Source organism: Mirounga leonina, unplaced genomic scaffold, assembly GCF_011800145.1.
Source record: "Mirounga leonina isolate KUSES-001 unplaced genomic scaffold, KU_Mleo_1.0 Mir_82, whole genome shotgun sequence".
NCBI lineage: Eukaryota > Metazoa > Chordata > Mammalia > Carnivora > Phocidae > Mirounga > Mirounga leonina.
This window is the reverse complement of record NW_023270825.1, coordinates 56,953,815-56,979,892: the sequence shown is the minus strand read 5'-3', so window position 1 is coordinate 56,979,892 and position 26,078 is coordinate 56,953,815. Positions and strand designations below refer to the sequence as shown.

The 26,078-nt window shown below is 34.9% G+C and overlaps 1 protein-coding gene across 7 annotated transcripts in view; it reads left to right on the top strand.

The window, feature by feature from the left end:
* Positions 1-25,367, top strand: part of MIA2 (MIA SH3 domain ER export factor 2) — a 96,582-nt gene extending 71,215 nt beyond the window's left edge. For 4 of the 7 annotated variants that reach the window (XM_034992893.1, XM_034992895.1, XM_034992897.1 and 1 more), the window contains 7 exons: positions 815-897; positions 2,396-2,524; positions 6,433-6,591; positions 19,254-19,376; positions 22,740-22,798; positions 23,440-23,674; positions 24,749-25,367. In XM_034992893.1, coding sequence (XP_034848784.1) covers positions 815-897; positions 2,396-2,524; positions 6,433-6,591; positions 19,254-19,376; positions 22,740-22,798; positions 23,440-23,674; positions 24,749-24,915 — 955 coding nt within the window. In that variant the 3' untranslated portion in view covers positions 24,916-25,367. The remainder of the gene's footprint in view (positions 1-814; positions 898-2,395; positions 2,525-6,432; positions 6,592-19,253; positions 19,377-22,739; positions 22,799-23,439; positions 23,675-24,748) is intronic. The other 3 variants (XM_034992894.1, XM_034992899.1, XM_034992898.1) reach the window with 1 other exon arrangement.
* The last annotated feature ends 711 nt before the right edge of the window (positions 25,368-26,078 follow it).

Sequence of the window (26,078 nt, the reverse complement as noted above, 5' to 3'; positions counted from 1 at the left end):
ATAAAAGTTTACAATGTATAATCAAAAGGAAGAGTAAATACTTTTCTAGGAGGATTATAATAGTCTTCCCAGGTGTTAAAATTTCTTGCCAGAATGTACTATTAACATTATCCAATATTAGTTTAGTCTTTTTGCTGGTCTTTTCTACTCTGAAATGAAAACTCCATGATTAAATGTTTTATTATGTTTTATTTCAGATCCGATGATCAAAAACTAGAAATAAGATTTCTTTTAAAATGTCACATTTTTCAGATAAAAGGTTTAGGAGTAAAATAGTAGGATGAGTTCACTGAATTCTTCATGTTATGATTGGAATCGTGGGTAACATTAAATGGAAAGCAGACATGACTCAGAGCTAGGAGCCCTGTGTTTAATCCTTGCACTTTCATTCGGAATAAATCATGTAAATTTTTAGCCTGTTTCTTTGGTTGTAAAGTGATAGATTTGAACTGGTTGACCTTGGAAGGCCCTGCTATTTCTAAAATTTGGGTTCTGTGATAATAGTATTCACTGTAGTTTAGTTTTGAAAACAGAACAATAGAAAGGTATTTTGGTCAGAATGTTTGTTTATTGGTTTCTTTTTTAATTTTAATTCCAGTCTAGTTAACACACAGTGTTCTATTAGTTTCAGGAGTACAATATAGTTATTTGACGATTATATATATTACTCATAAGAATAATTTTAAAGATCTGTTTCTTCTATGTAGATATTGAGGTAGTGAAGAGTACCTTATACTTGGTAGTGGCATTTTTCTTGAAATGTGGGTGCTTTTCTTGGATGAGTAACTTAGAGATGTTTGTTCTTTATTTGCAGATTAACTGAAACAGAGTTTAAATTTGAACTTTTAGAAAAAGATCCTTATGCACTTGATGTTCCAAATACAGCATTTGGCAGAGGTAGTCTTTTTTTTTAAACCCTCCTTTAAAATACATATATACATATGTATATATTGCACATACCTTTTGTATTAGTGTAAATTAATACTATTATTTTATAAATATTTTAGATTTTGGAGCCAGGATTCTAATCTGAATTCTATCATAATCTCCCAAGTTTCTGAGTTTTGTTTCCCTAGCAAAAATGTAAATAATTGCTGCCTCCATTTCTCAGTGACTGTTTACATATCCACTATTCTTTGGAATTTGCTTGAAATATAAAAACAAGAATTATAACAGTTGTTTTTAATTATTTAAAAGTATCAATTAAGGTGGGAAAACATTAATAATCTGAGCTTTCATTGCTTTAATTACCTCCAAGAGAGGACCTGTTCTTTGGAAGATGTATTTAATATTCTTGTCCACTCATTAATGAGTTAGCATTTTTAATGATCTCATTCTGTTCCAAATAGTTTAAATTTTTCAAAATAATTTTTGGTTGAATTGGAATTAAGCATCTAAGGCAGTGAAAAAACTATCTTTATAAAGGTGGAATCCCATTTTAATAACTGCTTTGAAGGAATAAAAATCACTTTTGAGAGTCTAATTTCATTAAAATGAAGATATTTTTACATTTAACAAAATAGATTATTATTAATTTCAAATAGTAATAAAGTTTGGAGTGGTGGGAATTATACAGAAGGAATTCTCTTCTGAACCTAATGCAGAAGTTTCAGAAAGATTAAATAATGCTTTGATCTTTTGTTGTAACTGCATTTGACTTATATAAGCTACATAATAAAATTTAACATGTTTAAAAGTGTTATTTTGGTGGTACTTAAGCTTGTTTTTTAATGTTGTTGATTTTTGATCTTTGGAAGCATAATCATTACTTGGGAGTGGTGAGGTTTGTAAAATGATAGGGCTCTTGGTTATATGGTTTATAAAGTGATTTATTTGCTGAATAAATGCAATCTGAATTTTCAGTGGGAATGAATCAAAAGTAGTTTCTGATGCTTCAGAGGATTTTGCACTTCTACTTTTCAAAATCTGAGCTTTACTCAAATAATTCATGGCCCAACACAGACTATCTGGCTCTAATTTAAACCGAGCCCTTTTATATTACAACCCTCACCAGCTGAACTATCTGGAAGCATACTGCCATTAAAAGCAAAACCAAACAAACTTCATAGCCCCCAAATCCTTTTATACCTCTAAAATATCACCATTATCCTTTGCTTATTAATATTGTATGGTTATTTAAGTGTGTTAGTTACCAAGAGGATAATGTTTTTATTGACTGCAGTATCCATTTGGTAGACAGACTTTAAAAACACAGGGTTCCATATTTAATTCTATCCCATATTAGCAAAACCCAAGGCATAGTTAGTATTCAGGATGTGGATTAAACTTAAATTGGCAATAGGGTGACCTGATGGAAATTGTTGAAATGGAATTCTAATCTATAGTGTAGCTAATTGAAACTATGAATTTAAACATGCTGTTTTAATTATTCCAGAGCATTCCCCATATGGTCCCTCACCATTGGGTCGACCTTCATCCGAAACGAGAGCTTTTCTCTCCCCTCCAACTTTGTTGGAGGGTCCACTCAGACTCTCACCTTTGCTTCCAGGGGGAGGAGGAAGAGGTATATTGTTTAAACATCTTTATTACTCTAGATTTCTTCCTTATTTTATATTTTCATCTCAACTTATCTTTAAAATGATCTTTAAAATAAACCTTTGGATACAGGCATTCCTTGCACTTATTATGGGTTGCTTTTATTTGGAAAAGGAGCTCTGTGATATTTAATTTTAATATACTTTTAGAAATAGGATTATAATAGGTTACATTTTGATCAAGCACTTGATGTATATCTCTTTAAATCATTTTGACTTCTTAAAAACTATATATTATACTACATAATACAGCACTATATAAAGAATGCATAAAATACAATAACAATCTAACCTAGCATAAAATTGTATTTTAGGGCGCCTGGGTGGCTCAGTTGGTTAAGCAACTGCTTTCGGCTCAGGTCATGATCCTGGAGTCCCGGGATCGAGTCCGCATCAGGTTCCCTGCTCAGCGGGGAGTCTGCTTCTCCCTCTGACCCTCTGCCCTCTCATGTGCTCTCTCTCTCTCTGTCCCTTTCTGTCTCTCAAATAAATAAAATCTTTAAAAAAAATTTAAAAAATTGTATTTTAATGAAACATTATTAAAATGGAGAATTTCCAAAATCTTTTTTTACTTCATGATCTTTTTATTGTAGAAAATCAGAAAGTGAAAGAAAGAACCTTTTTTTTAGAGTAATTCAGAAGTACTATCTTGTAGGCAGTTTTGATGAGAGCCTTAAAGGAGACCTAAATGATTTATTAATACTTGGAGAAACTGACTCAGGATTGTCTGCTTTGTTACCCTGTATGGATTTTTGAGAATTTCAGCAGCTATTTCAAGCCTGTGCATTAGCTCTTGGTCTTTGTGCATTTACTTCATCAGCACTAACCCTGGTGTTACCTATGTACCTGGAGTTTTCCTCATTTGATCTTTTACCATACTTTGTTCACTTCGTCAAGTTGCTTTAAAATTTTCCCTTGAATTGTGGCAAAATGCAAAGATATAGAGAGCACTGTTTATTCCCAAATGAAAAGTCTTAGGTTTTTAGCCCTAAGTGTGTATTGTATAAGAGCTGATAGTATTCTTCATTAGTGTTGTGATCCCATTCCCCCCCTTTTATTAGTGATTTTAGCATATTGAATCTAAGATAGGAAGAGAAAGTAATGAGACTAAATCAAAACACCAAACTAAACCCAACTTATCAAAGCTCATATATTGAAATGGATACTACTTATCAAAATAGTCTCTCACAGAGGCTGTACTTCCTTGTTGAAGTGCCATTATTTTAAATATTTTTGGAGCTCTTTCTTTGGAGCTATTTCTTTGGGATTACCTTCAAAGAATAAGAAAATGAATTTTCTACTTTATGGTTATGGGATATTCTCCCTTTGCCCATTTCCTATTTACATATTCTTTCCTTATTCTCAGTTTGGTATACTTAGCGCTGATCTCTCCTACTTCCCAGTCCCACTGCTGATTGGACCCACAGCCTGGAGACATTTCAGATATCTTTGCTTGTGTTGGCTTTGAACTGAAAACTCCTAGGGAAAGAGTGAGTTGCAGACTGACACTTGAAGCCCTGGGCGAGCTTTGCCTTGAGCACTTTAGGAAGGGGACTAATTTTGAAATTCACATGTGTGCTATAAGTGCCCTGAAATTCATTTTCCCCCTGATTTTTCACCTTGATCCCAGTAAGAAATATATTTTATATCATGTCCTATTATACACCAACATAAATGTAATAGAAACTATTTATATGAAATAGTACTACCCTTACTATTTTTGATGCTTTCTGCTATTTTCTATTCATTTCTATTCCATTTCAATAAAAAAAATTGCTGATTAAGAGTAAATTAATTTCATGCACCATGATGGGTTGCAGCCAGCAGTCTGAAAAATAGTGCCCTAGAAATAAAGGTATAATTGGCTAAACTGCAAATGTGAATCACTGAAAGTTGAGTAACATAAGTCAAGGATTGCTTGTAGTCAATTGAATATTTGGAATAAGAGTAAAAATTACCTTTGATTTCTCCTCTCCTATTTAAATTACTTTCTTTTAATTACTTTCAAGAAATGATGTGTTTAGATTATTTGCAAGGGTGTTTTGCTATTTGTTAGAAAAGCTACAGAAGTTTTAGGTAAGTTATCAGTAGGTCTTAAAAGAGTTGCTTTGAAGTAAAAGTTCCTGTGACCGACCAAAGAAGCATGATGAGTGCCCTTTTCTTTCCTTTTATTATCTTTTTAAATTTGAAAGTTTGGGTGAGATATATGTTCAAATAAGATGGAGTATAAGGAAAATAATTTCTTTTTAGAGTAAATTTCATGTAACTTTTGGTCTGAATGAAAATTTTAACATTTAGCATTTTCAAGTTTGTAATTTTTCACCTGGTAGTCAGTTGGCCTGTGCTTTGGTTCTCTGAAAGGAAGCAATCAAGAGAAGGCCTTCGTCTCCTTTAAAGATCTGTGCTTCACTCTAGATGAACTCAGCCTAATTGACTCTCGGCACATTTTTTACCAATTTAATTTTCTGCTTTCCCAGCCTTTTTCTTCTAATGAACTTATTTAGAAGGATGAACAAGCTAGAAGGAAAGATTGGGGGAAATTAATAGAATATACAACTATAAGGAAAAGAGATAGTTGACCTTCTGAATATAAAAGTCAGTTTACCTCCTGACTGTACAAAGGGAGTAGATAGAAAAATTTTTAAAAGATTACTGTATATTTATATATATAATATATATATATTTATTATATATATAAAAGGATTCTTACACTGATTTGAGCAAGTTACCAAGAAAACATTAAATTGGTTTTAGTCTGTTAGAGGTATACTGAAATGTGGGAAACATTTTGGGAAGATTTCTATTAAAAAGGTTTTTTTTTTTTTTTTTTTAAATTAAAAGTTATTCCTTGAAAGGAAAAAGCTTTTGTTTTCTGGGCAATATAATTTTGAGAAGACCTTATTCTCCCTTCAGTGACAGATAAATGAAGTATTAACATATTTTGTTATTTAATTTTTAAAAAATTTTGTATTTACTTTTTCCATTTTAATTGAATATGTTATTAATTGAGGTACTGTCCTTTTTGTGATCATAAGAAGGGAACTTTATAATGATTATCTTCTTTTATAAATGCAAGCATGCTGATTTCCTTATCCATGTGAATGTTACCTTGTTCAAAGTGTTTATCCCAACAGTGCTGTTGTTTTTAAAACTCTTGTTTTAGACTTGCCTTCAGAGTTGTGAGCTCTTTTTGAAGGTGAATTTGATATTCAGAAATTGCTAAAAGCCCTTTAAAGCCACATTTATCTGGTGGGTATAAAGTTTGTAATCAGACTGGTTAAAATTATTTTTGGACAGAAGTAGAGTCCTGTTTCAACATTGAGATGTAGTTTCTTGAGTGGCTCTTAAGTTAATCTGAGTATATTTCTAAAAGAGTTGTTCTAAAAAATACTGTGAGTAGTTGTAGAATTAGTGAAATAGGTGTATAGCGCCTAAGATGACTGTTTTAAAAGAATCATGCTCTCTTTGACTATTGGCATATTAGTGTAAGCAACAAAAACCTCATTTTATAATTATTCCATCTGATATAGAAATCTTTACTTTGCAATTTACTTTATACTCCTGTTTTTCAGACTTAGTATGTGTAATTCACAGTTTAGCTACTGATTTTATGTATAAATGATGATGGTTATAACATTTATAAATGACTTTAATGGGCAGTTGTTTGTTTATATACATGGCAAAACTATTATTTCCTCATTGTCCTAGACTTTGTCCTAGGCTTTGGTAGGATAGAATTGTAGTCTAATGTGTCTTAGGGAAACTTTGTTGAAATCTGATTGTTCTCACTTTTTAAAAGCTACCTGGATTTCATTTGATGATAGGTCTTATAATACTTTTTTAGGTAAAACAGAATTGTATTTTTTTCTTTAATTAGGTTCAAGAGGCCCAGGGAATCCTCTGGACCATCAGAATACCAATGAAAGAGGAGAATCAAGCTGTGATAGGTTAGCTGATGCTCATAGAGCACTTTCTGACACTGGGTCCCTTTCACCTCCATGGGAACAGGATCGTAGGATGATGATCCCTCCATCAGGTATGGAAAGAATATAATTATTTATATTTGAAAGGCAACCAGTCTGTGCAACATAGAGGAATGGAAGAAAAGAGGAATACATGTATGTCCTGTCTTAAGAAAAACCATGATGTATATTAGAAAACAACAGTAACATAAATCTCCAAACATAAAAATTAGGGGTAATTGTTCATGTTACAGAAATCTGCTTTGCTCCCCTCAAACCCTCCCATGGAATATCTTTATTATTTTTGTTGCTCATAGAAGTAATACATGTTTATTTTGGAAAATCCAAACAATTGTGGGCGCCTGGGTGGTGCAGTCAGTTAAGCATCAGATTCTTGGTTTGGGCTTAGGTCGTGATCTCAGGGTTGTGGGATTGAGCCCTGCATCAGGCTCTGCGCTCAGCACAAAGTCTGCTTACGATTCTCCCCCCCCTTTCCGTCTGCTCCTTCTCCCCACTCTCTCTCTCAAATAAATAAATAAATCTTAAAAAAAAAACCCCTAAACAATGGAGAAATGTGTAATTAGGAAAGTGAAAAAATCTCCATCATCATCTTAGCATACCTTTCTAAGAATTTAGTTTTATATCTTTTAAAAGGTGCATGTTGTACTTTTTGGGTTTGTTTTGTTTTGTTTTTGAGCATATGTTCATAAACATAAATATAAAAATTCCTTCACTTCGGGGCGCCTGGGTGGCTCAGTTGGTTAAGCAACTGCCTTCGGCTCAGGTCATGATCCTGGAGTCCCGGGATCGAGTCCCGCATCGGGCTCCCTGCTCGGCGGGGAGTCTGCTTCTCCCTCTGATCCTCCCCCTCTCATGCTTTCTGTCTCCCATTCTCTCTCAGATAAATAAATAAAAAAATCTTTAAAAAAAAAAATTCCTTCACTTCTCTGCAATTATACTGTTCACCTTCTTGAGATTGTCTTTTCTCATTGAACAAAATGTCTTAGATTAACGGCTAAAATAAATATATTTACCAGAAGAGTCATAGCAGAATATCCCAAAGGAAGGCGATAACTGCTATTTTCCTAATAGCTCTTACTTTCCCAAGAAATATATTTAAAATTATTTGGTTTGCTAAACTTTATTTAGGCATAGTGTTTCAGGGACACTGTTATGTGAAGTGAGCTATGCCTGCTTTGTATACATTAGTTACATTTAAAAAAAAATATTTCCGATTCCTTCCTGAGGAGTTGGAGAGGGTAAGAATATTATAGTAAAAGAACTTTAATTCCAAGAATCAGCTCTTGCTGTAGTAGTGTGTGTATGTTCTAAGATATGGTGGCTGCCTATACTGTGGTTTTGCTTTGTTTGCTATCACTAAATATCAGCTTCATGAAGACAGAGAGTTGTGTCACTTTGTTCACTGCTATAGCCTCAGCACCTAACACAATGCTAGGCATGTAGTATTTGCTCAGCAAATATTTGTTGTTGTTGGTGTTTTTTTTTAAAGATTTTTTATTTATTTATTTGAGAGAGAGAATGAGATAGAGCATGAGAGGGGGGAGGGTCAGAGGGAGAAGCAGACTCCCTGCTGAGCAGGGAGCCTGATGCGGGACTCCATCCCGCGGCTCTAGGATCATGACCTGAGCCGAAGGCAGTCGCTTAACCAACTGAGCCACCCAGGCGCCCCTCAGCAAATATTTGTTGAATGAATGACTACCCAAATGATTCTGACAAAGCTGAGAATTTTTTTTATATTTGGAAATCTATTTGCTGTGACGTACATACTTAATCTTTTAGGGAATAGCATAGAACATCTTCTTTCATACCTTTAATATTCATTAAAAAGTTTTGCTGTGATAAAAATAAAGATAATAAACCACAGCTCCTTTTTCAAAGGACTTGGTTACAAGATTTTGGTGGATATCATATCTCTACATACAGAACTTTGAGAATTTACAAGCTATTAGTACCAAGAGTCCCTGTCACATGCACTGCATAGCTCTTCAGGAAAATCTAGTGTAGTGGCTCAAAGTTGGCTCATCTTCAGAAATAACTTAGGAAACTTCAAGGAAAATGCAGATACATCTGGGTCTCACCTCAGATCAGGCCTTCTGAATGTGAATTTTGGAGTAAAGCCTGTATTTCTAAAAAAACTCCCTTGGAGGTTCTGAGGAGCAGCTACATCTAAAAACCACTAATCTAAACCTCCCCCCAAACTCCACTAATCTATTCATTTCCCTTATTATTCAGAAAGAACACTGAGTCCTCAAAGAGATTAGCTGACAGTCTTAGGTTAAAACAGCTAGGCAAATAGCAGAGACTAGAACTCAGACAGTAATGACTTTGTTATTGTCCATTCATAAAATTAGAAAATATTTTACATGTTCTTTAAAAATTGCCTGAAACCTATAATTTTAGACCTCTTGAAATTGTTTCATAGATCGCTGAATCTTTTCATTTTGTTTCCAATTTTTTTTATTCTTTTGGTTGAATAATTTCTGTTGATCTTTCTTTAAGTTTACTGACTCTTCCCTCTGTCATCTCCATTCTGCTATTAATATTAAGCCCATTCAGTAAAAGTTTTATTTTAGATACTATATTTTTCAGTTCTAGAATTTTCATTTTTTTATACTTTTGCCATCTCTCCTGAGATTTCTTTTTATTCATTATAAGCATTTTCTAAATCTCATTGAACATAGTTTTTTTAAAAAATATTTATTTATTTTTAGAGTGAGAGAGACCATGCATGAGTGGGGGAGGGGCAGAGGAGAAGGAGAGAGAGAATCCCAAGCCATCTCCACACCGAGCAGGGAGCCTAACTCAGGGCTCGATCCCAGGACCCCAAGATCATAACCTGAGTGGAAACCAAGAGTCGGACGTTTAACTGAGTGAGCCACCCAGGCGCCCCTGAGTATAGTTTTTTTTTTTTTTTTTTAAAGATTTTATTTATTTGACAGAGAGAGACACAGCGAGAGAGGGACTACAAGCAGGGGAGTGGGAGAGGGAGAAAGCAGGCCTCCCGCCGAGCAGGGAGCCCGATGCAGGGCTCCATCCCAGGACCCTGAGATCATGACCCGAGCTGAAGGCAGACGCCCAACAACTGAGCCACCCAGGCACCCCCTGAGTATAGTTTTTTAATAGCTGCTTTAAGGACCTTGATTGATCATTTTTTTTTAATTTTTTAATTTTTAATTTTTAATTTTATTTTTTTAAAGATTTATTTATTTGAGAGAGAGAGAGCGCACATGATGGGGGGAGGGTCAGAGGGAGAAGCAGACTCCCCACTGAGCAGGGAGCCTGATGCGGGACTTGATCCCGGGACTCCAGGATCATGACCTGAGCTGAAGGCAGTCGCTTAACCAACTGAGCCACCCAGGTGCCCCTCTTTTTTTTTTTTAAAGATTTATTTATTTATTAGAAAGTCCACGAGCATGGGGTTGGGGGGAGCAGAGGGAGAATGAGAGAGAGAGAATCCCAAGCACACTCCTGGCTGAGTGCAGGGTCTGACGGGGCTTGGCCTCACAACCTTGAGGTCATGATCTGAGCCGGAATCAAGAGTCGGATGCTTAACTGACTGAGCCACGCAGGTGCTCCAAGACCTTGTATGATCATTCTAATATTAGGGTCATTTTGAGGATGGCCTCTTTTGATTGTCTTTTCCCTTCAAATTGGGTCACCTTTTCTTGTTATACAGAGTAATTTGGATTGTATCCTAGACATAATGGGGATTCTAGATTTTACTGTATTTCTTTGAGGCACTCAAAGTTAGATTTTTTTCCTCAATAGACAGCAGTCCAAATATTGTTCAGTTTTTTGCCTTAGCTGAAAATGCCTTAAGCTTACTTCACACATTTGTGGTTCAGGGGTCAGCTATTGAGTTGGGCAAAAATCTCAGAATCTTAGGCTCACTTCTTTGGCTCTCCTGGGCTCTGTCTTTTGGTTTTTCAAGCCACAATTTCTATGGGCTTTGACTGCTCTGTGCTGTAGCTTGACTATGGTCTGCCTTCAGGCTAAACTATAAAAAATGGAAAACTCACCACATAGTGGTACCTTCTTCCAAGTTCTCAACCTTTTACCAAATCTGTCTATTTTTGTTCATGCTTCAGAGCCTTCAGGTAGTTATTTTATTTTACTATTTTTAAATTTTTAATGTTTTTCCAGTTTTATTGAGCTATAATCTATAAACATCACTGTATAAGTTTAAGGTGTACAGCATAATGATTTGCCTTATATATATATATTGTGAAATGATTATCACAGTAAGTTTAGTTAACATCTGTCATCTAAGTACCAAAGAATATGTGTATATGTATGTATTTTCCTTGTCATGAGAATTCTTAAGATTTCTCTTAACTTTGTGTCATACAGCAGTGTTAGCTACAGTCATCGTGTCATACATTATATCCTTAGTACTTATTTATCTTATAACTGGAAATTTGTATCTTTTGACCATCTTCATTTAGTTCTCCCTCTCCCTACTCTGGTCACTACAAATCTGATCTCTTTTTTCTAGAGTTTGTTTTTTGTTTTTGTAGATTCCATATATATAAGTGAGATCGTACAGTATTTGTCGTTCTCTGCCTAACTTAGTATAATGTCCTTAAGGTCCATCCATGTTATCAGAAATGGCAGGATTTCCTCCTTTTTTAATGGCCGAATAATATTGTAATGTGTGGATATAGCACATTTTCTTTCTTTCTTTTTTTTTTTTTTAAAGATTTATTTATTTGTCAGAGAGAGAGAGCGAGCGAGAGAGAGAGCACAAGCAGGGGGAGCGGCAGGCAGAGCAGTAGAGGGAGAAGCAGGCTCCCTGCCGAGCAAGGAGCCCGATGCGGGACTCGATCCCAGGACGCGGGGATCATGACCTGAGCCAAAGGCGGATGCTTAACTGACCTTGCCACCCAGGTGTCCCTATAGCACATTTTCTTTATTCATTCATCTATTGATGGCTCTTAGATTGTTTCCATATCTTGACTATTGTAAATAACACTGTAGTGAATATGGAGGTACAGATATCTCTATGAGATCGTGTTTTTGTTTCCTCTGGATAAATATCCAGAAGTGGAATTGCTAGATTATATGACAGTTCTACTTTTAATTTTTTGAGGAATCTCTGTACTTTATTCTATAGTAGCTATGCTTCAGGTACTTTTTTTTTTTTTTTGTAAATTGTTAGGAGGTATTATATGTGGGAGAATCAGTCTGTTACAAGCTCACTCTGCCATACCGGAAATGGAACCTGGTATCTGTGTTATTTTCTAAGTCTAACTTAAAATTCAAAATTGTGAGCTTCTAAATTAATGTCTTCATAGGGGAGATATGTATCCATTTTATAGAAAGTGTCTCCAAATAATGTACCTGATCTATTTAGGATAACACAGGGGTTGCCTGTGTGAATTCTAATCTCAGTGAAATAGGATAATTGTACAGGCACAGCAAGGGATTTCAGGGACTACTAAACCTTATTGGATGAGTGGGGCTAAATGACCCCGGAGACTCTAGCTTGAATTGGAGTAATGCTGAGAAATACACTTAGTTATTAGCCCTGTTCCCACCAGAGTAAAATTATAAACATATTCTACATTTGCCCTTGGTATATCTCTATCCCTTCTAAGTAGTTACTGAACAGGTTTCCAGGTTGGTTCTTTTATTTTGTATTAAAATTAGCTAATTGGTATAAGGAACGAGGAGCCCTCGGTTTTTATCTTATTGCTATTAACTTTTTGTATAATCTTGAGCATTTCATTTTGCCCATCACTATTTCTCAGCTCTAAAATATGGATTTCCATAAAACAGATTACAATACTCCAAATTGATACACCCCCCATTTTCTATTATGTTGAATTATCAGTATTCATGAAGTATCCTGCTTTCTAGTAATAATTGTGTCTTTAAGATTTTTCTTAAGTTTTAAAATATTTTCATTAAAAAGCACTTGTTAAAAGATGACAACTAAAATAACTAAATTTCTGAGGAGTTTGGATTCTGTAGTTATCTGAGATTTTCTGTAATTTAGTCCTGTTAAGGATATTTTATAAATATCAGATATTTGGCATAAATTTTAAAATTTTTTATTGACTTGGGCACCTGGGTGGCTCAGTCGTTAAGTGTCTGCCTTTGGCTCAGGTCATGATCCCGGGGTCCTGGGATCGAGTCCCACATCGGGTTCCCTCCTCGGCGGGAAGCCTGCTCTCCCTCTCCCACTCCCGCTGCTTGTGTTCCTGCTCTCGCTATCTCTGTCTCTGTCAAATAAATAAATAAAATCTTAAAAAAAAAAAAAAAGAGAGGCTGGAAACCAGAGAGGTAGCCTCTCCAAAATCTATAAAAAAAAAAAAAAAATTTTTTTATTGACTTAAGGTGAGTAAGGAAAAATAATCTTAAATGATTCTGTAATTCTAAGGAATCATTTGTTTTTCACTGTTAAATACTTTGAAGGGGGGAAAAACTTTCTTGCCTTATTACATAGTCAGAAAAAATAGCCTATACCTTGTCTTTTTCCTTTGTATTTTATTCCAGACATTTTTATTGCTTTGAGGGTTTGTTAACAAATGTAGACCTGCTTTCTTCAATTACTATAATTAATGTTTTATTGTCATTATTTTTAGCTGCAGTTTCAGTTTTCTTACAGACCAATACATATTTTAATTATCTTTTCTTTCAAAATTCTGTGTGAAGTATTAATGATTATTAAAGGTTAATATACGGATTTGGCTACCACATTAGGATAAGACTGATTCTGCTTCAGTACAGTTTGTACACAAAATTGATTTGAGTAGTGTGCAGTGCCATGTATCTGTTCATCTAACATTCTTCTATGTACTTAAAACTTAGATTACATATTGTAGATCAGGAATGGTTTAGGTAAAAAAGCATTTAGACTGGCAATGAAAAAAATCTGTTTTTTTTTTCCTTAAAAAAAAAAATGGAGCACATGGCTGGCTCAGTTGGTAGTGTGTGTGACTCTTGATCTTGGGGTTGTGAGTTCAAGACCCATGTTGGATGTAGAGATTAGTTAAAAAAAAAAAAATCTGGTTTCCAGTCTTCACTTTTTTATCTTTTTGTGTGATTTTTGAAACTTACTTCATCTTTGGACCTCAGTCCTTTTATACAGTGAGAGAGACAAACTAAGTGATTTATGTAAGCTGTTTAGCCGAGTAATATAAAATGTAGCCAGGTAGTAATGTTTCAGATTTGCTAGATAATTTTCAATCTAGTTGGTAGATCAAATAACATATTATAATATGTAATGTTAGTAAAACCAAAGACTATTTACAGCTGTCTTTTCTAAACTCAATTGATGAACACACCTTTTTCAATTTTTAAGAACTTACTGGTAGATTTCCTGGACCAGGCCAACTACAATTTACTTGAACTGGTGAATATTGGTACCAGTAAGCTGTGATAAATTATGTAATGCTTAGACAGCCACCAAAAAATCTATTTAAAGACATATACTCAAAAACACTATAGATCAGGGCACTTAGGTGGCTTAGTGGGTTAAGCGTCTGCCTTTGGCTCAGGTCATGATCCCAGGGTCCTGGGATTGAGTCCCGCATTGGGCTCCCTGCTCAGTGGGGAGTCTGCTTCTCCCCCTCCTTCCCACTTGTGCTCTCTCTCGCTATTTCTGTCTCTCTCAAATAAATAAATAAAAATTTTTATTTATTTTTAAAATATTTTATTTATTTATTTGACAGAGAGAGACATAGTGAGAGAGGGAACACAAACAGGGGGAATGGAAGAGGGAGAAGCAGGCTTCCTGCTGAGCAGGGAGCCCAATGCTGGGCTCCATCCCAGGGCCCTGGGATCATGACCCAAGCCGAGGGCAGACGCTTAACCTACTGAGCACCCAAGCTCCCCAATAAAAATATTTAAATTAAAAAAAAAACCACTATAGATCAGATAAATCAAAATGGAATTCTGAAAACTGTCCAAGTAACCCATAGGAAAGCAGGGAAAATAAAAAAGAAAAAGAAACACAGGGAACAAATAGAAAACAAAAAAATGGCAGACTTAAACCCTAATATTTTTATTAATAATTCCATTATTAATTACATTAAATGTAAATTGTCTAATATCAATAGTTAAAAAACAGATTGGCAGAAGGGATTACAAAACAAACCATGACTCAACTATTTTTACAGAAGTCATTCAAATATAATAGTATAGGAAGATAGGTTGAAAGTAAAAGGATGGAAAAAGATACACTATGCAAACATTAATCAAAAGAAAGCAAGAGTGGCTATTATTACTATTGGATAAAGTAAACTTAAGAGCAAAGAAAATAATGATAAAAGAGATCAAGAAGACATAGCTAACCTAAATGTATGTACAGCAAGCCAAAGTATGTGAAGCAGAAAGTGATAGAACTACAAGGAGAAACATAAATGCAGCTATAGTTGAAGACTTCAGCACCTCTGAACAATTGGTAGAACAACTAGACAGACAGTTCAGCAAGGATCTAGATAAATTTGAATGAAACCAGTCAGTATTATATTTTAATATGATTTATAAACAAAAATTTAATTCATTCTACAGTTACTTTGGGATGTTTACATTGTGCCAGTTATTATGTTAAGTGCTTTTTATTAATCATTCTAACACTCTTAGGAATATTATTCCCATTTTACAGAAGAAGAAACAAAAACAAAGATAATGTAGTAAAGTCTTGTCTATTACATCCCAGAATTTACATGTTAATACTTGCTTTGGGTGTGCTTGTGTGTGTGTGTTTGTGTATGTGTGTGAGAGAATGTGTAAATAAAACATAAAAAGAAAAAAAAAAAGGGATGCCTGGGTGGCTCAGTTGGTTAAGTGTCTGTCTTTGGCTCAGGTTACGATCTCAGGGTCCTGGGATTTAGTCTCGAATTGGACTCCTCGCTCAGCAGGGAGTCTGCTTCTCCCTCTGCTTGCTGCTCCCCCTGCCTGTGAGCGCCCTCTCTCTCTCTCACTGGCAAATAAATAAATAAAAATCTTAAAAAAAAAAAAAAGAAAAAATAGCACACTATGTATATATTAGTTGAAGTCTATTCTATTTCCTTTCCTGGGGCCGTTAGGAGCTTTCTTTCCCAAAGGAAAGAGTTCAGTGTGTGTAAACTTAGATCCATATATGAATAAAAAAATATATATATATATTATTTTTCTTTTTTATCAAGTTTTTAAATCAGCATTATGTTCTTGAGTTCTTTCCATTTTAATATAAAGTTTATTACAATTGCTTTATAGTAATTCTGTATATAAATATACCACAATATATTTATCTACTGTCCTTTGATGAGCATTTAGGGTATTTCCAGTGTTTCACTATTACTAACAGTGCTGTAGTTAACACCCCTTGCATACATGTTCTTTAGAGATGAGTCCAAGAAATGAAATTGCTGAGTAATAGGATAAGCATATTTTTTTAGTTTAATAGATACTGCCACATTGTCCTCAAGAGAGTGGCTGTGCATGAAATATTTGAGTAGTTAATTCTCCAGTACTTGGTGTAAAACTTTTTTGAATATCTCCAGTGATAAGAGTTAAAATTTTAATCTTATTTTTATATGTAGTTCTTTGATTAATGAGCTTGAGTATCTTTTCATGTTTATTGGTAATTTGTATTATCTGTATTTATTTACTGTAAATTGCCTGACCTCTTTTATTTCTTGCTTAATAGGAATTCTTTTTTATCTTAAGATTTTATTTATTTATTTATTAGAGGAAGAGAGAGAGAGAGAATGTGGCATGAGGGGCAGAGGGGGAGGGAGAGGGATAAGCAGACTCCTCGCTGAATGTGGAGCCCGATGTGGGGCTTGATCTCACAACCCTGAGATCACGACCTGAGCCAAAACCAAGAGTCGGATGCTCAACTGAATATGCTACCCAGGAGCCCCAATAGGAATTCTTAGTATATTTTGGATGTTAATCTTGTCTTTTGCAGATATTTTCTCGGTTTGTTATTATGTATGTTATTGTTATATATGTTTCAAATTTTGTTATAGGTAAGTTAATCCATGTTTTTTTTTTAATGGAATTTTTGTTTTGTATAAGACCTGTTCCTAGATCAAAATGATACTCTGTTTTCTTCTAAAAACTTAAAATTTTGTTTTTAGATCTGTATTTTATTTCTGTTTTAGTGTTTAGTGTGAGGAGTTCTTTTTTTTTTTTCCATTGAATAGACAGTTATTTTGATACTATATATTGGTTCATCAGTTTGAAATACCACTTTATCTTAAATTAAATGTCCATATTTGCATACATCTGTTTCTTAGACATTCTCTCTATACCATTGGTCTCTTCCAGACTCCTAACCTATCCGTATCAATGCTGCTTTCATCTACTTTCTGGAAGTTTTGCTTTTTCATTCCATTTAAATTCCTTAATTATTAGAATAAACTATTTCATCATGTTGTGAATGAAGATGTTTATTGTACTTGATTACTAGCCAGTATTAAACCTAAAAAAATTCTAATTCTTTATCCATCTTTATAATTCTCTTTTGTTTCTGTTATGTGATAGAATCCAGTATTAAAAGAAGTACTCGGGGAGCTATTACAGTCCAAGTTTTATTATGGAATGAAAATAGATAAACAACATTTTTGTTTAACCCAGGCATCTTGGATTTTATTCTAATTCTTAGTTTATGAAACTGCCTCAGAATGCTGTGTATACTTATTTGCAGCCTTTATTCATTTTTTTCTGGATCCTTTTCCTTCTCCCATTCTTTCTTTTTAATCATTTCTTCTCTTATAAGGGTGGTAGAAAACAAAGGTATTAAAGCAAGGAAGGAACCATTTTTCTTTATTTTCTATATTTCAGTCTCATTGGTCATATGCCTTCCACATCACTTTATCTTATTACATTGCGTGTGTATGTGTATCTGAGTTTGACCAGAATACCCTTGTTTACTTGTTCATCCTTCCTTTTCTCTCAGGGCAAGCTTTACATCCTCCATAACACCACCATTTCTGATTCCTCCAATCAGAATTCAGTAGGCCGCCACTCATAATTTGTATACCTCTTGATTAAGGCATTGGTCACATTGTATTTATTTCTGTCACCATAGACTATAAAAGTGTGGACTGTATCAAAACCAACTTTGTATCAGTAGTGCCATATATATAATAGGCCCTGGTAGACTTGAAGAATAAATTATTTTGGCCAGTGGAGAGCACCATGGGCATATGATTTATAAAATAGCAAGCCTGTAGCAAAATTTTGTATTTTTTTTTTTTTAATTTTGTATTTCTGAGGTTGCTGATACTGTGTGGATGTATTTTAGAAGCAAAATAATGATATAGTATGGGATTTTGAGACTTGATTAAGAAAGAGTTGGAAGTTTTCAGGCTTCCCCATATTATCACCTTGCCCAACTCTGCCGTTTAATTAATCCCATGTTTGAAGTAGAAAGGGAAAACTTAGTTTAGATCTCAGTGGTTGGTATTGGCCTTTTCTTTCATTGGGCTAATAATTCAGACCCATTGAGACAGCTTTTTGCTAAGATTCTGAAAGAGGGAGGAATGAGCCTGAGACTATCCATCCAGATCTTTCTCTCCTGATTCATATCCCTTGGCCCTTGGGAGCTCATTAAATATAATTCTCTCCATTAACTCTGGTTGATGCTGAGTGGTTTCCTTGGCTTTGTGTGGGAGAGGTGTGTCAGTACGGTCCCATGTGGCTGAGTCAGATGAGGAATGACCTATCCAACATTGTGTGGAGTTCACATTATGAACCACTGCTTAGGATGGTCATGGAAGGTGGTTTGCAGCTGTTTTTCCATATCTGTATGGATAAGAAAGAGTCACATAGTTCACCCCCTTTGACTTTCCTCTTATTTTTGGAGTTGGGCATATGCATACCTAATCTGTCAAAATCTGCCATCACCTGTCAAAGATGAGATAGACCACCTATATTTTTTCGAGAATGATGAGTTCTACAAGGACCCAGGAATGACAATTTTGTCATCATAAGTGACCTCTGGGTTCAACGAAGGGTGGTTGTGGAAGCACCCGAGTCAGAGTCTGTGCCAGGATTTGTGTCTGTCCAGGTGTCCTTAATCTGAGCATTGTGAACCTTCTGTTCATCTGTTGAGTGAGAGTTTTTCCCCTTAAGTTTTGGAGGGGTGCTAAATTCCAAAATATTGAAGTTACTGAAAATTTGATCATTGATGACCTCTGAATTGTATCTGCTATTTCTTTTTTCCTTGTTTGTTCTGCTAAATTTCCTGATATGCTTACAACATACTCCTTTTTTTCTTTCTTTGCTAGTAGCTATCTTCTCAATATTGGTTTTGATAGGTTGATATATTTACTTCCTTCATTGAATTGAAAATTCCAAATCCAGAGTAGCATGTTATACTTGTGTTTACTACAAAAGTTGTTGCCTTTAGTAAATAAATAGTTTTCCTCAAATTATTTACTATTGTCTACCAAGAATATGGGTCAGTTTTTAGGAAGCAAGAGAAATGTCTATGTTCAATATATTAAATTTAAAGAAATGTGACTTATTTATTTTTTAAAGCTTCTATTTATTTATTTGACAGAGACACAGCGAGATAGGGAACACAAGCAGGGGGAGTGGGAGAGGGAGAAGCAGGCTTCCTGCTGAGTAGGGAGCCCAGTGTGGGGCTCGATCCCAGGACCCTGAGATCATGACCCGCAGCCGAAGGCAGACGCCTAACGACTGAGCCACCCAGGCGCCCCAAACATGATTTATTTTTATACTAATGAAAATATTTTACAAACTTGTTTTCTAGGCCAAGCATATCCTGATGCAGCTCTTCCTCCACAAAGGCAAGACAGATTTTATTCTAATTCTGGCAGACTATCTGGGCCAGCAGAACTCAGAAGTTTTAATATGCCGTCTTTGGATAAAGTGGGTAAGAAATACTTTGTGTATGTGTATGTTTTTTAATAATGGTGGCACACTGAAGAACTGGAAGCTGAAAAAAGGACTAATAGCTGATATCTCTGGTAGCTCTTAATGCCAAAATCTTTCCTGAAAACTTTCTATTTTATGTTTCTTGTTATATTGTAGGTATCCGTGGCATGTTCATACATGTTAATGGTTGATGTGGGCATCATTGTAATGGGTTTACTATATTTAGCTGTGATGGCAGATTTTACTCTGTTGCATGATTAATTTTTTAAAAATTTTCCAGCCCACTTACATATATCCTATTTAGTAATCAGGCAGTTAAGCTAGTATGAATGGACATGTGAAAATCCACCAGAAAAATAATTTGGGTGCATGCTTTGTTGCTGCTTTAATCAAGTACCTTATTTAAACATTACATACTCAGATAGATTTAACATTTATTGAGCAACCTACTATCTATCAGGCACTCTTTTCCTCAAACCACCTCACAGCAACCCACTGAAGTTGGAAAATATATATATCCAGTGTATCATTCAGAAGTGTATAACATTAAAAAGATTAAAAGTAAGTAGAAACTTAGGGGCGCCTGGGTGGCTCAGTTGGTTAAGCGACTGCCTTCGGCTCAGGTCATGATCCTGGAGTCCCGGGATCGAGTCCCACATCGGGCTCCCTGCTTGGCGGGGGGTCTGTTTCTCCATCTGACCCTCCTCCCTCTCGTGCTCTCTGTCTCTCATTCTCTCTCTCAAATAAATAAATAAAATCTTTAAAAAAAAAAAAAAAGAAGAAGACTAATTGTTTAAAAAAAAAGTAAGTAGAAACTTAAAATAAATTTATTGGTAAACGGTTTCTTCAGGACAGGGTATATATTTGCAGGGGGGGTGGGCATTATCCAGTTGAAATATTTATTATTTTAGAAAATCAGTCTTTTTTGAATAATCAAAGAAGGAGATCTATGGCCTGGATTAATTATAATTAGTTATAATTAAATTCTAACCTTTGGATTTTGAAATTGTTTCCCCCCATTAATTCAAGCTTAATGTAGTGAAAGTATATATGTGATTGAATATCTACTTTTAAACTAATGCTATTTAAAATTTTTTACATGTCCTTTTTTGTTGTTATTGAACGATATCCAATTAATCAGATAATTTTTAAGTGTCTGCTGCCCTACGTGACATGGCAGAGAATATAATTATCATAAGGTATAGTTTCTGCCTGTAAGAAGCTAATAATTAAATGTGGAGAAAGAAATATATATCTTTAACTAATACTGATCAGAATAGTTAAGTTCCATTAGAAAATATACTGTGTTCACAGAAAGAACTGTCATCTAGTTGAAGGGTCAAGGAAAACTCCATGAAGGAAGTGGCATTTGAGCTACTTTTGAGGGACTTTGAGAAATTGTTTGAGAGATGAGGGTCTGCGCCAGTGATGATGAACAGCCATAAGTAAAAGCAAAAGAGACAACACAAGTCATTGATGAATAATGGCTGTAAAGCTGAGATATTAATCATTTGACAAAGTCTTATGAGGGTTAAATGAATTAATGTGTGCTGAAGTACTTTGTAAATAGAAAAGTTCTGTATAAATGTAATATATTATTATTGGTTTGTCAGTATATGTTACATGGAGGAGAATGGTCAGAGATCTGATTCAAACACATTGACTAGCACTAGTGCTTATAAACATTTATTGAATGAAAGTGAATTATTTAATCTTCACAATGAACTTATGAAATAGACACTATTATCCTCATTTTATAGATGAAGAAATCAAGGCTCAAAAAGGTGCTCAGTATCTCAGGTAGGAAGTATCAGAGGCAGGACTTGAACCCATGCTTGTCTGACTCCAGAGCTGTGGTCTCGATCCCTATTCATTATTGAAATTGAGAGGGTAGTGGATCTATCAGTTGATGCACTAAATGTCTATAGAAAGCTTACCATATGACAGGCATTACGGTAGTTGCTGTATTTCAGTGGTGAATAGGAGCTCAGCATTCCTGATATTTTTTTGATGTTGGGGAGAATAATTTTGGTGGAGTGGTAGATGTTGCAAATCGATTGCAGTAAAATGAGGACAAAATGAGAGGAATTCCGAACAGTATATAGAGAACAATTATTGATTATAGAAGAGAGGGGTAGCTGTAGGGGAATTTTCTTTTTCTGTCTCATTTTTAAATAGTAGTTGGGAGAGACTTGCTAATAGAATGCATCTAGCAGAAAGGGAGAAGGGAGGCAACAGAAAGAGGAAGATTTCTTAGGAAGCTACAGGGGAGGGATTCTGAGCACAGAACCAGGGTCATAGATCATCTAGAAGGATCCTTTTCCATGATAATAGGAGGAAAGATCAGAGGAATATAGTTGTTGATACATTTGTTTGTTTGATTACAAAAAGTTAAGGGAGGTTTCTAAGTGACTGGTGTAGTAGGTTTGAAGAGAATGGAGGTTTAAAATTCCTGAGGAGAAATGTGGTTTGGAAGATGCAGAACGGTTAGTCATTGAGCTGCTACAAGTATGGCTGGAAATCCATCAGCTTGGAGTGGGCCCTGTTTACACAAATTTGTGATTTATTTTACCTGCAGAAGTGCTGAGTGGCTCAGGAATAGGCAGAGTGGAAGTGGAGAGTTGGATTAATATAGGGCTAGAATGTTGTCAAGCACATGTAGAAATATGGCCAGTGGGGTAAGGACATCGATGACTGGATGCAGTGATGGACTTTGAAGTCTAGTTAATTGGGGGAGGAAATGAAGAAAAGAGGAAACTGAAGAAAATGAAGAGAGACCAGAGGACTGGAAGCTTCAGTGACAAGAACAAGTGTAGTGAGAATAACTAAATGAGAAGGCTAGATGAGGATAGGTAGTTGTGTTCAGAGAGAGGGTTGTTTGAATTTACCTTCTCATGGACTGAGCAGTTCTTGGTGATAACAAAGTCCAGGAACATTTATTTTGAACAGTAGCTAAATTCAAATGCTAGTATATGTTACCTGATGGAGGAATTAGGAAAGTAGGATGGAAGGGGGAAAAGGAGGAGAGAAGAAGGGAGGGAGGGTGAAAAGAAAGGAAGGAAAGAAGGAAAAGGGAGAGGGGAGCCACCTTCCAGAAGTCTCCTAATGATGCTCTTTAGCAGGGTTGCCTAGGACCAAGCCACGGAAATCATTGCCACATGCCTTTGCAGAACTTTAAGTGTGCCAGAATTTCCAGTGACCTAAAGCTTTCTTGTGGCCACAATGCAGGATGCTGGTATCAGGCTGGTCTATATGCTAACAGGGGGAATGGGGAAATAACAACAATCCTTTGTGATCGGGAGATAATCTAGGAATAGAGTGATCAGTCATGTATTTTTCATGGTTTAACTTTTATGTTTAGATGGTCCAATGTCTTCAGAAATGGAATCCAGTAGAAATGATAAAAAGGATGACCTTGGTGTAAGTATTGAAAGTGCAATTTTATCCATGTGTTCAGGAACTTTCCAGTCTCTTGGTTTACTAGAAGAGAGATTTAGCTAGCAATCTAGTTCTTGAAATAAAGCTGCTTCTCCCATTTTGACAAATATATATACTTCCTATGTGCGTTATAGCTGTTTCTTTTCTGGATTGCACACTATGATAAAGTACAACTTATAGACTAGAGGCTTGAGTTCATTTACTAAAGTTAACCAAGAATTTGGATTTTCCCCCTTGAATTTTTATTTGAATGTTTTAAAGTATATTTTTGTTACTATGTTTACAATTTTTGCTTTTAGTCACTTTGTGTTGAAAATATAAACAAACATATTGTTTTCAGTACATGCTTGATAAAAATACGTATGTTTCGGTACTCTTGGACTATTCTTGTGTTTTATCTTTAGCCAGAGTATTACTCTGTTTTGGTTAAAGATGTTTTCTTTTGAGTTAATATTTGTGATTGCAAACTCTGTCTGATGTAGAAAGCGGAATCTTAGGAGACTATTAAGACTATCATAGACTGCTTTCTGCCTAGGTGCTTTCTTCTAAACCTGAGATTTTCAGGAAGGTTATTGCAAATTTTGCCATTGTTTTAGTGACTGCTGTATGTCAATTTGTTACAGAATTTAAATGTGCCTGATTCATCTTTCCCCGCCGAAAGTGAAGCAACGGGCCCTGGCTTCGTTCCTCCACCTCTTGTTCCAATCAGGGCTCCATTGTTCCCAATGGATACAAGGGGCCCATTCATGAGAAGAGGTCCTCCTTTTCCTCCACCTCCTCCAGGAAGCATGTATGGAGCTCCCCGAGATTATTTTCCACCAAGGGATTTCCCTGGCCCACCACATCCTCCATTTGCAAGTATGTTTTTTTTTTTTTTTTTAAACTTAGTATGTGTTCTATAGAGTAAATCAAAGATATAATTCTACTTCCTATTCATATAGTAAGTTTTTCTCACTTGTGAGTATACCATTATTCTTCCAAATTGGGAAGGCAGCCAGCCATTAGTAGACTGTAATGAGGCTTCCACATGATTGTTCCTAATGATATAGAATTATTTCTGTATTTCAGTAATCAGGAAAATCATTGGCTTTTTGCAGCAGTCTTACATTAAGACCAAAATTATTTATATCTTATCTGATTAGAAACTGGTTACTGCATCAGTTAGTAAAAATAATTACAGCTTATATTTTAGCATTAAAATTACTGGCAGAAGTATTTTTCCAAGTTTTTTTTCGTAAGTAGTTCCTATGCAGTCCTACTTATTTAGAACCTAAAATATGTTTATCATGTTTAGACCAATTGTTGAATTTATTGAAATTCTTTCATAGCCTCACATAAGAAAAAAAAGTTTTTTGCTTTTATATCTATAGATAGAACTTTAGAACTGTATATTTCTGTAGAATAAATACATAGTTAACCAAACACTAGGAGAAAGGCTAGTATATGCCTGATGTGGTATTTCTGCCTTCATTTCTCCTCTATTTTAAGGTTTAAGGTGAAATAAAATGAATTTTGGGGAATTTCAAGATAGTCTTTAATATAACTGTAAATGTTTTAGGATAATATAAAATTAGAATTGGAAATTACTGATCAAAATTTTAAGTCTGGTGAAAATTATATGACGTGAAAACTTTTAAGAAAGTTTTATTATGCATTTTGAAATTATTCTTTTTAAAAAGTGTTCAGATGTTAGGTTTTCATAGGATGAAAATTGTGTCTAAAATTAATGATGTTCCCTTTAATTGTGTGTAGCTGAAGAGAGTATGCTTTTTCTCGATGTCGTAAAAATTCATTTGTTAGATCAAGTAATTATTTGGGTGTCAATTTTTGAATGTAAAGATAGGTATTGTAAGTTATAAGCTAATCATTTATTAGATTTGCAGTACAGGTACTTAAAGTTAAAAAATGTCTTTTACCAATCTCTTTGAACAGTGAGAAATGTCTATTCACCGAGAGGTTTTCCTCATTACTTTCCCCCAAGAGCTGGATTTTTTCCTCCACCCCCACATCCTGAGGGTAGAAGTGAGTTCCCATCAGGGTTGATTCCACCTTCAAATGAGCCTACTACTGAGCATCCAGAACCACAACGAGAAACTTGATAATATTTTTGATCTCTCTTCAAAAATAATTTTGACTTCTCTCTCATTTTCAGTTTAAGTAACTGCTGTTACTTAAGTAATAATACTTTTGCTCAAATTGAAGCTTGATGGAATTATAATTCTCAGGATAGTATTTTGTAAATAAAGATGATTTAAATATGAAACTTATGAGTAAATTATTTCCATTTTATTTTATTCTAGATAGTATAATTATTTTAATTTGATTAACAAATCCACTATCACATAAACAATAATGGGAGTTTTATATGTGTAATCTTGCAGTTGGGGATGTTTTAAACTCCAAAGGCTGTGTCTTTTTGCCAAGAACTGTATTTACTATGGTTGTAGACAAATGTGAAAGTAACTTTATGCTTAATTAAATAAATTTTAATTGACTTTAAAGACTTGTTTGGTATTGATAATAATAATAAAATCAGCTAGTTTTCCATAAATATGACTCCATTAGTTAGTTTTTTACTTTTCTCAATAGCCTTGAGGCTCAAAACTAATGCTTTATATGGGTTTTTCCCATTCGATTATCTTACCAAGAATGTGCCGTCTTTCTTGCAAGTAGACATGAATGACCAAAAGCAATAAATTAATACGCTCTTGAAAGTCAACATTGATTATATTTTAATTGATTAATATTTTAAAGAAAACCAGGATATTGTCTAAATGGTAATTGGATCTTCTTAGTTCATTCACTAGCATCTTGTACAGTTTTCTTTCTGGCTTCCTTTTCTCTTAATTTGCAAGATATTTACTGTTTTTAGTGAGGAATGTTGAAATTTACTTTAGGAACATTGTATTTAGACTCAATTTAATATCTTTAGAATGTTTCCTTAACCTTCTTAACCTGTTTCCTCAGGTTTGTATTCTATTATTAGTCTTCTCCCACATTAATATGATTATGAAAGGAAAGCTAAGTATAGCTAATAAGCCTTACAATACTTCTTTTTTTTTTAAAGATTTTATTTATTTGACGGAGAGAGACAGCGAGAGAGGGAACACCAGCAGAGGGAATGGGAGAGGGAGAAGCAGGCTTCCCGCGGAGCAGGGAGCCCAGTGCGGGGCTCGATCCCAGGACTCTGGGCAGACGCTTAAGGACTGAGCCACCAAGGCGCCCCAGTCTTACAATACTTCTGTTGAGAAGTTGGTTGTTT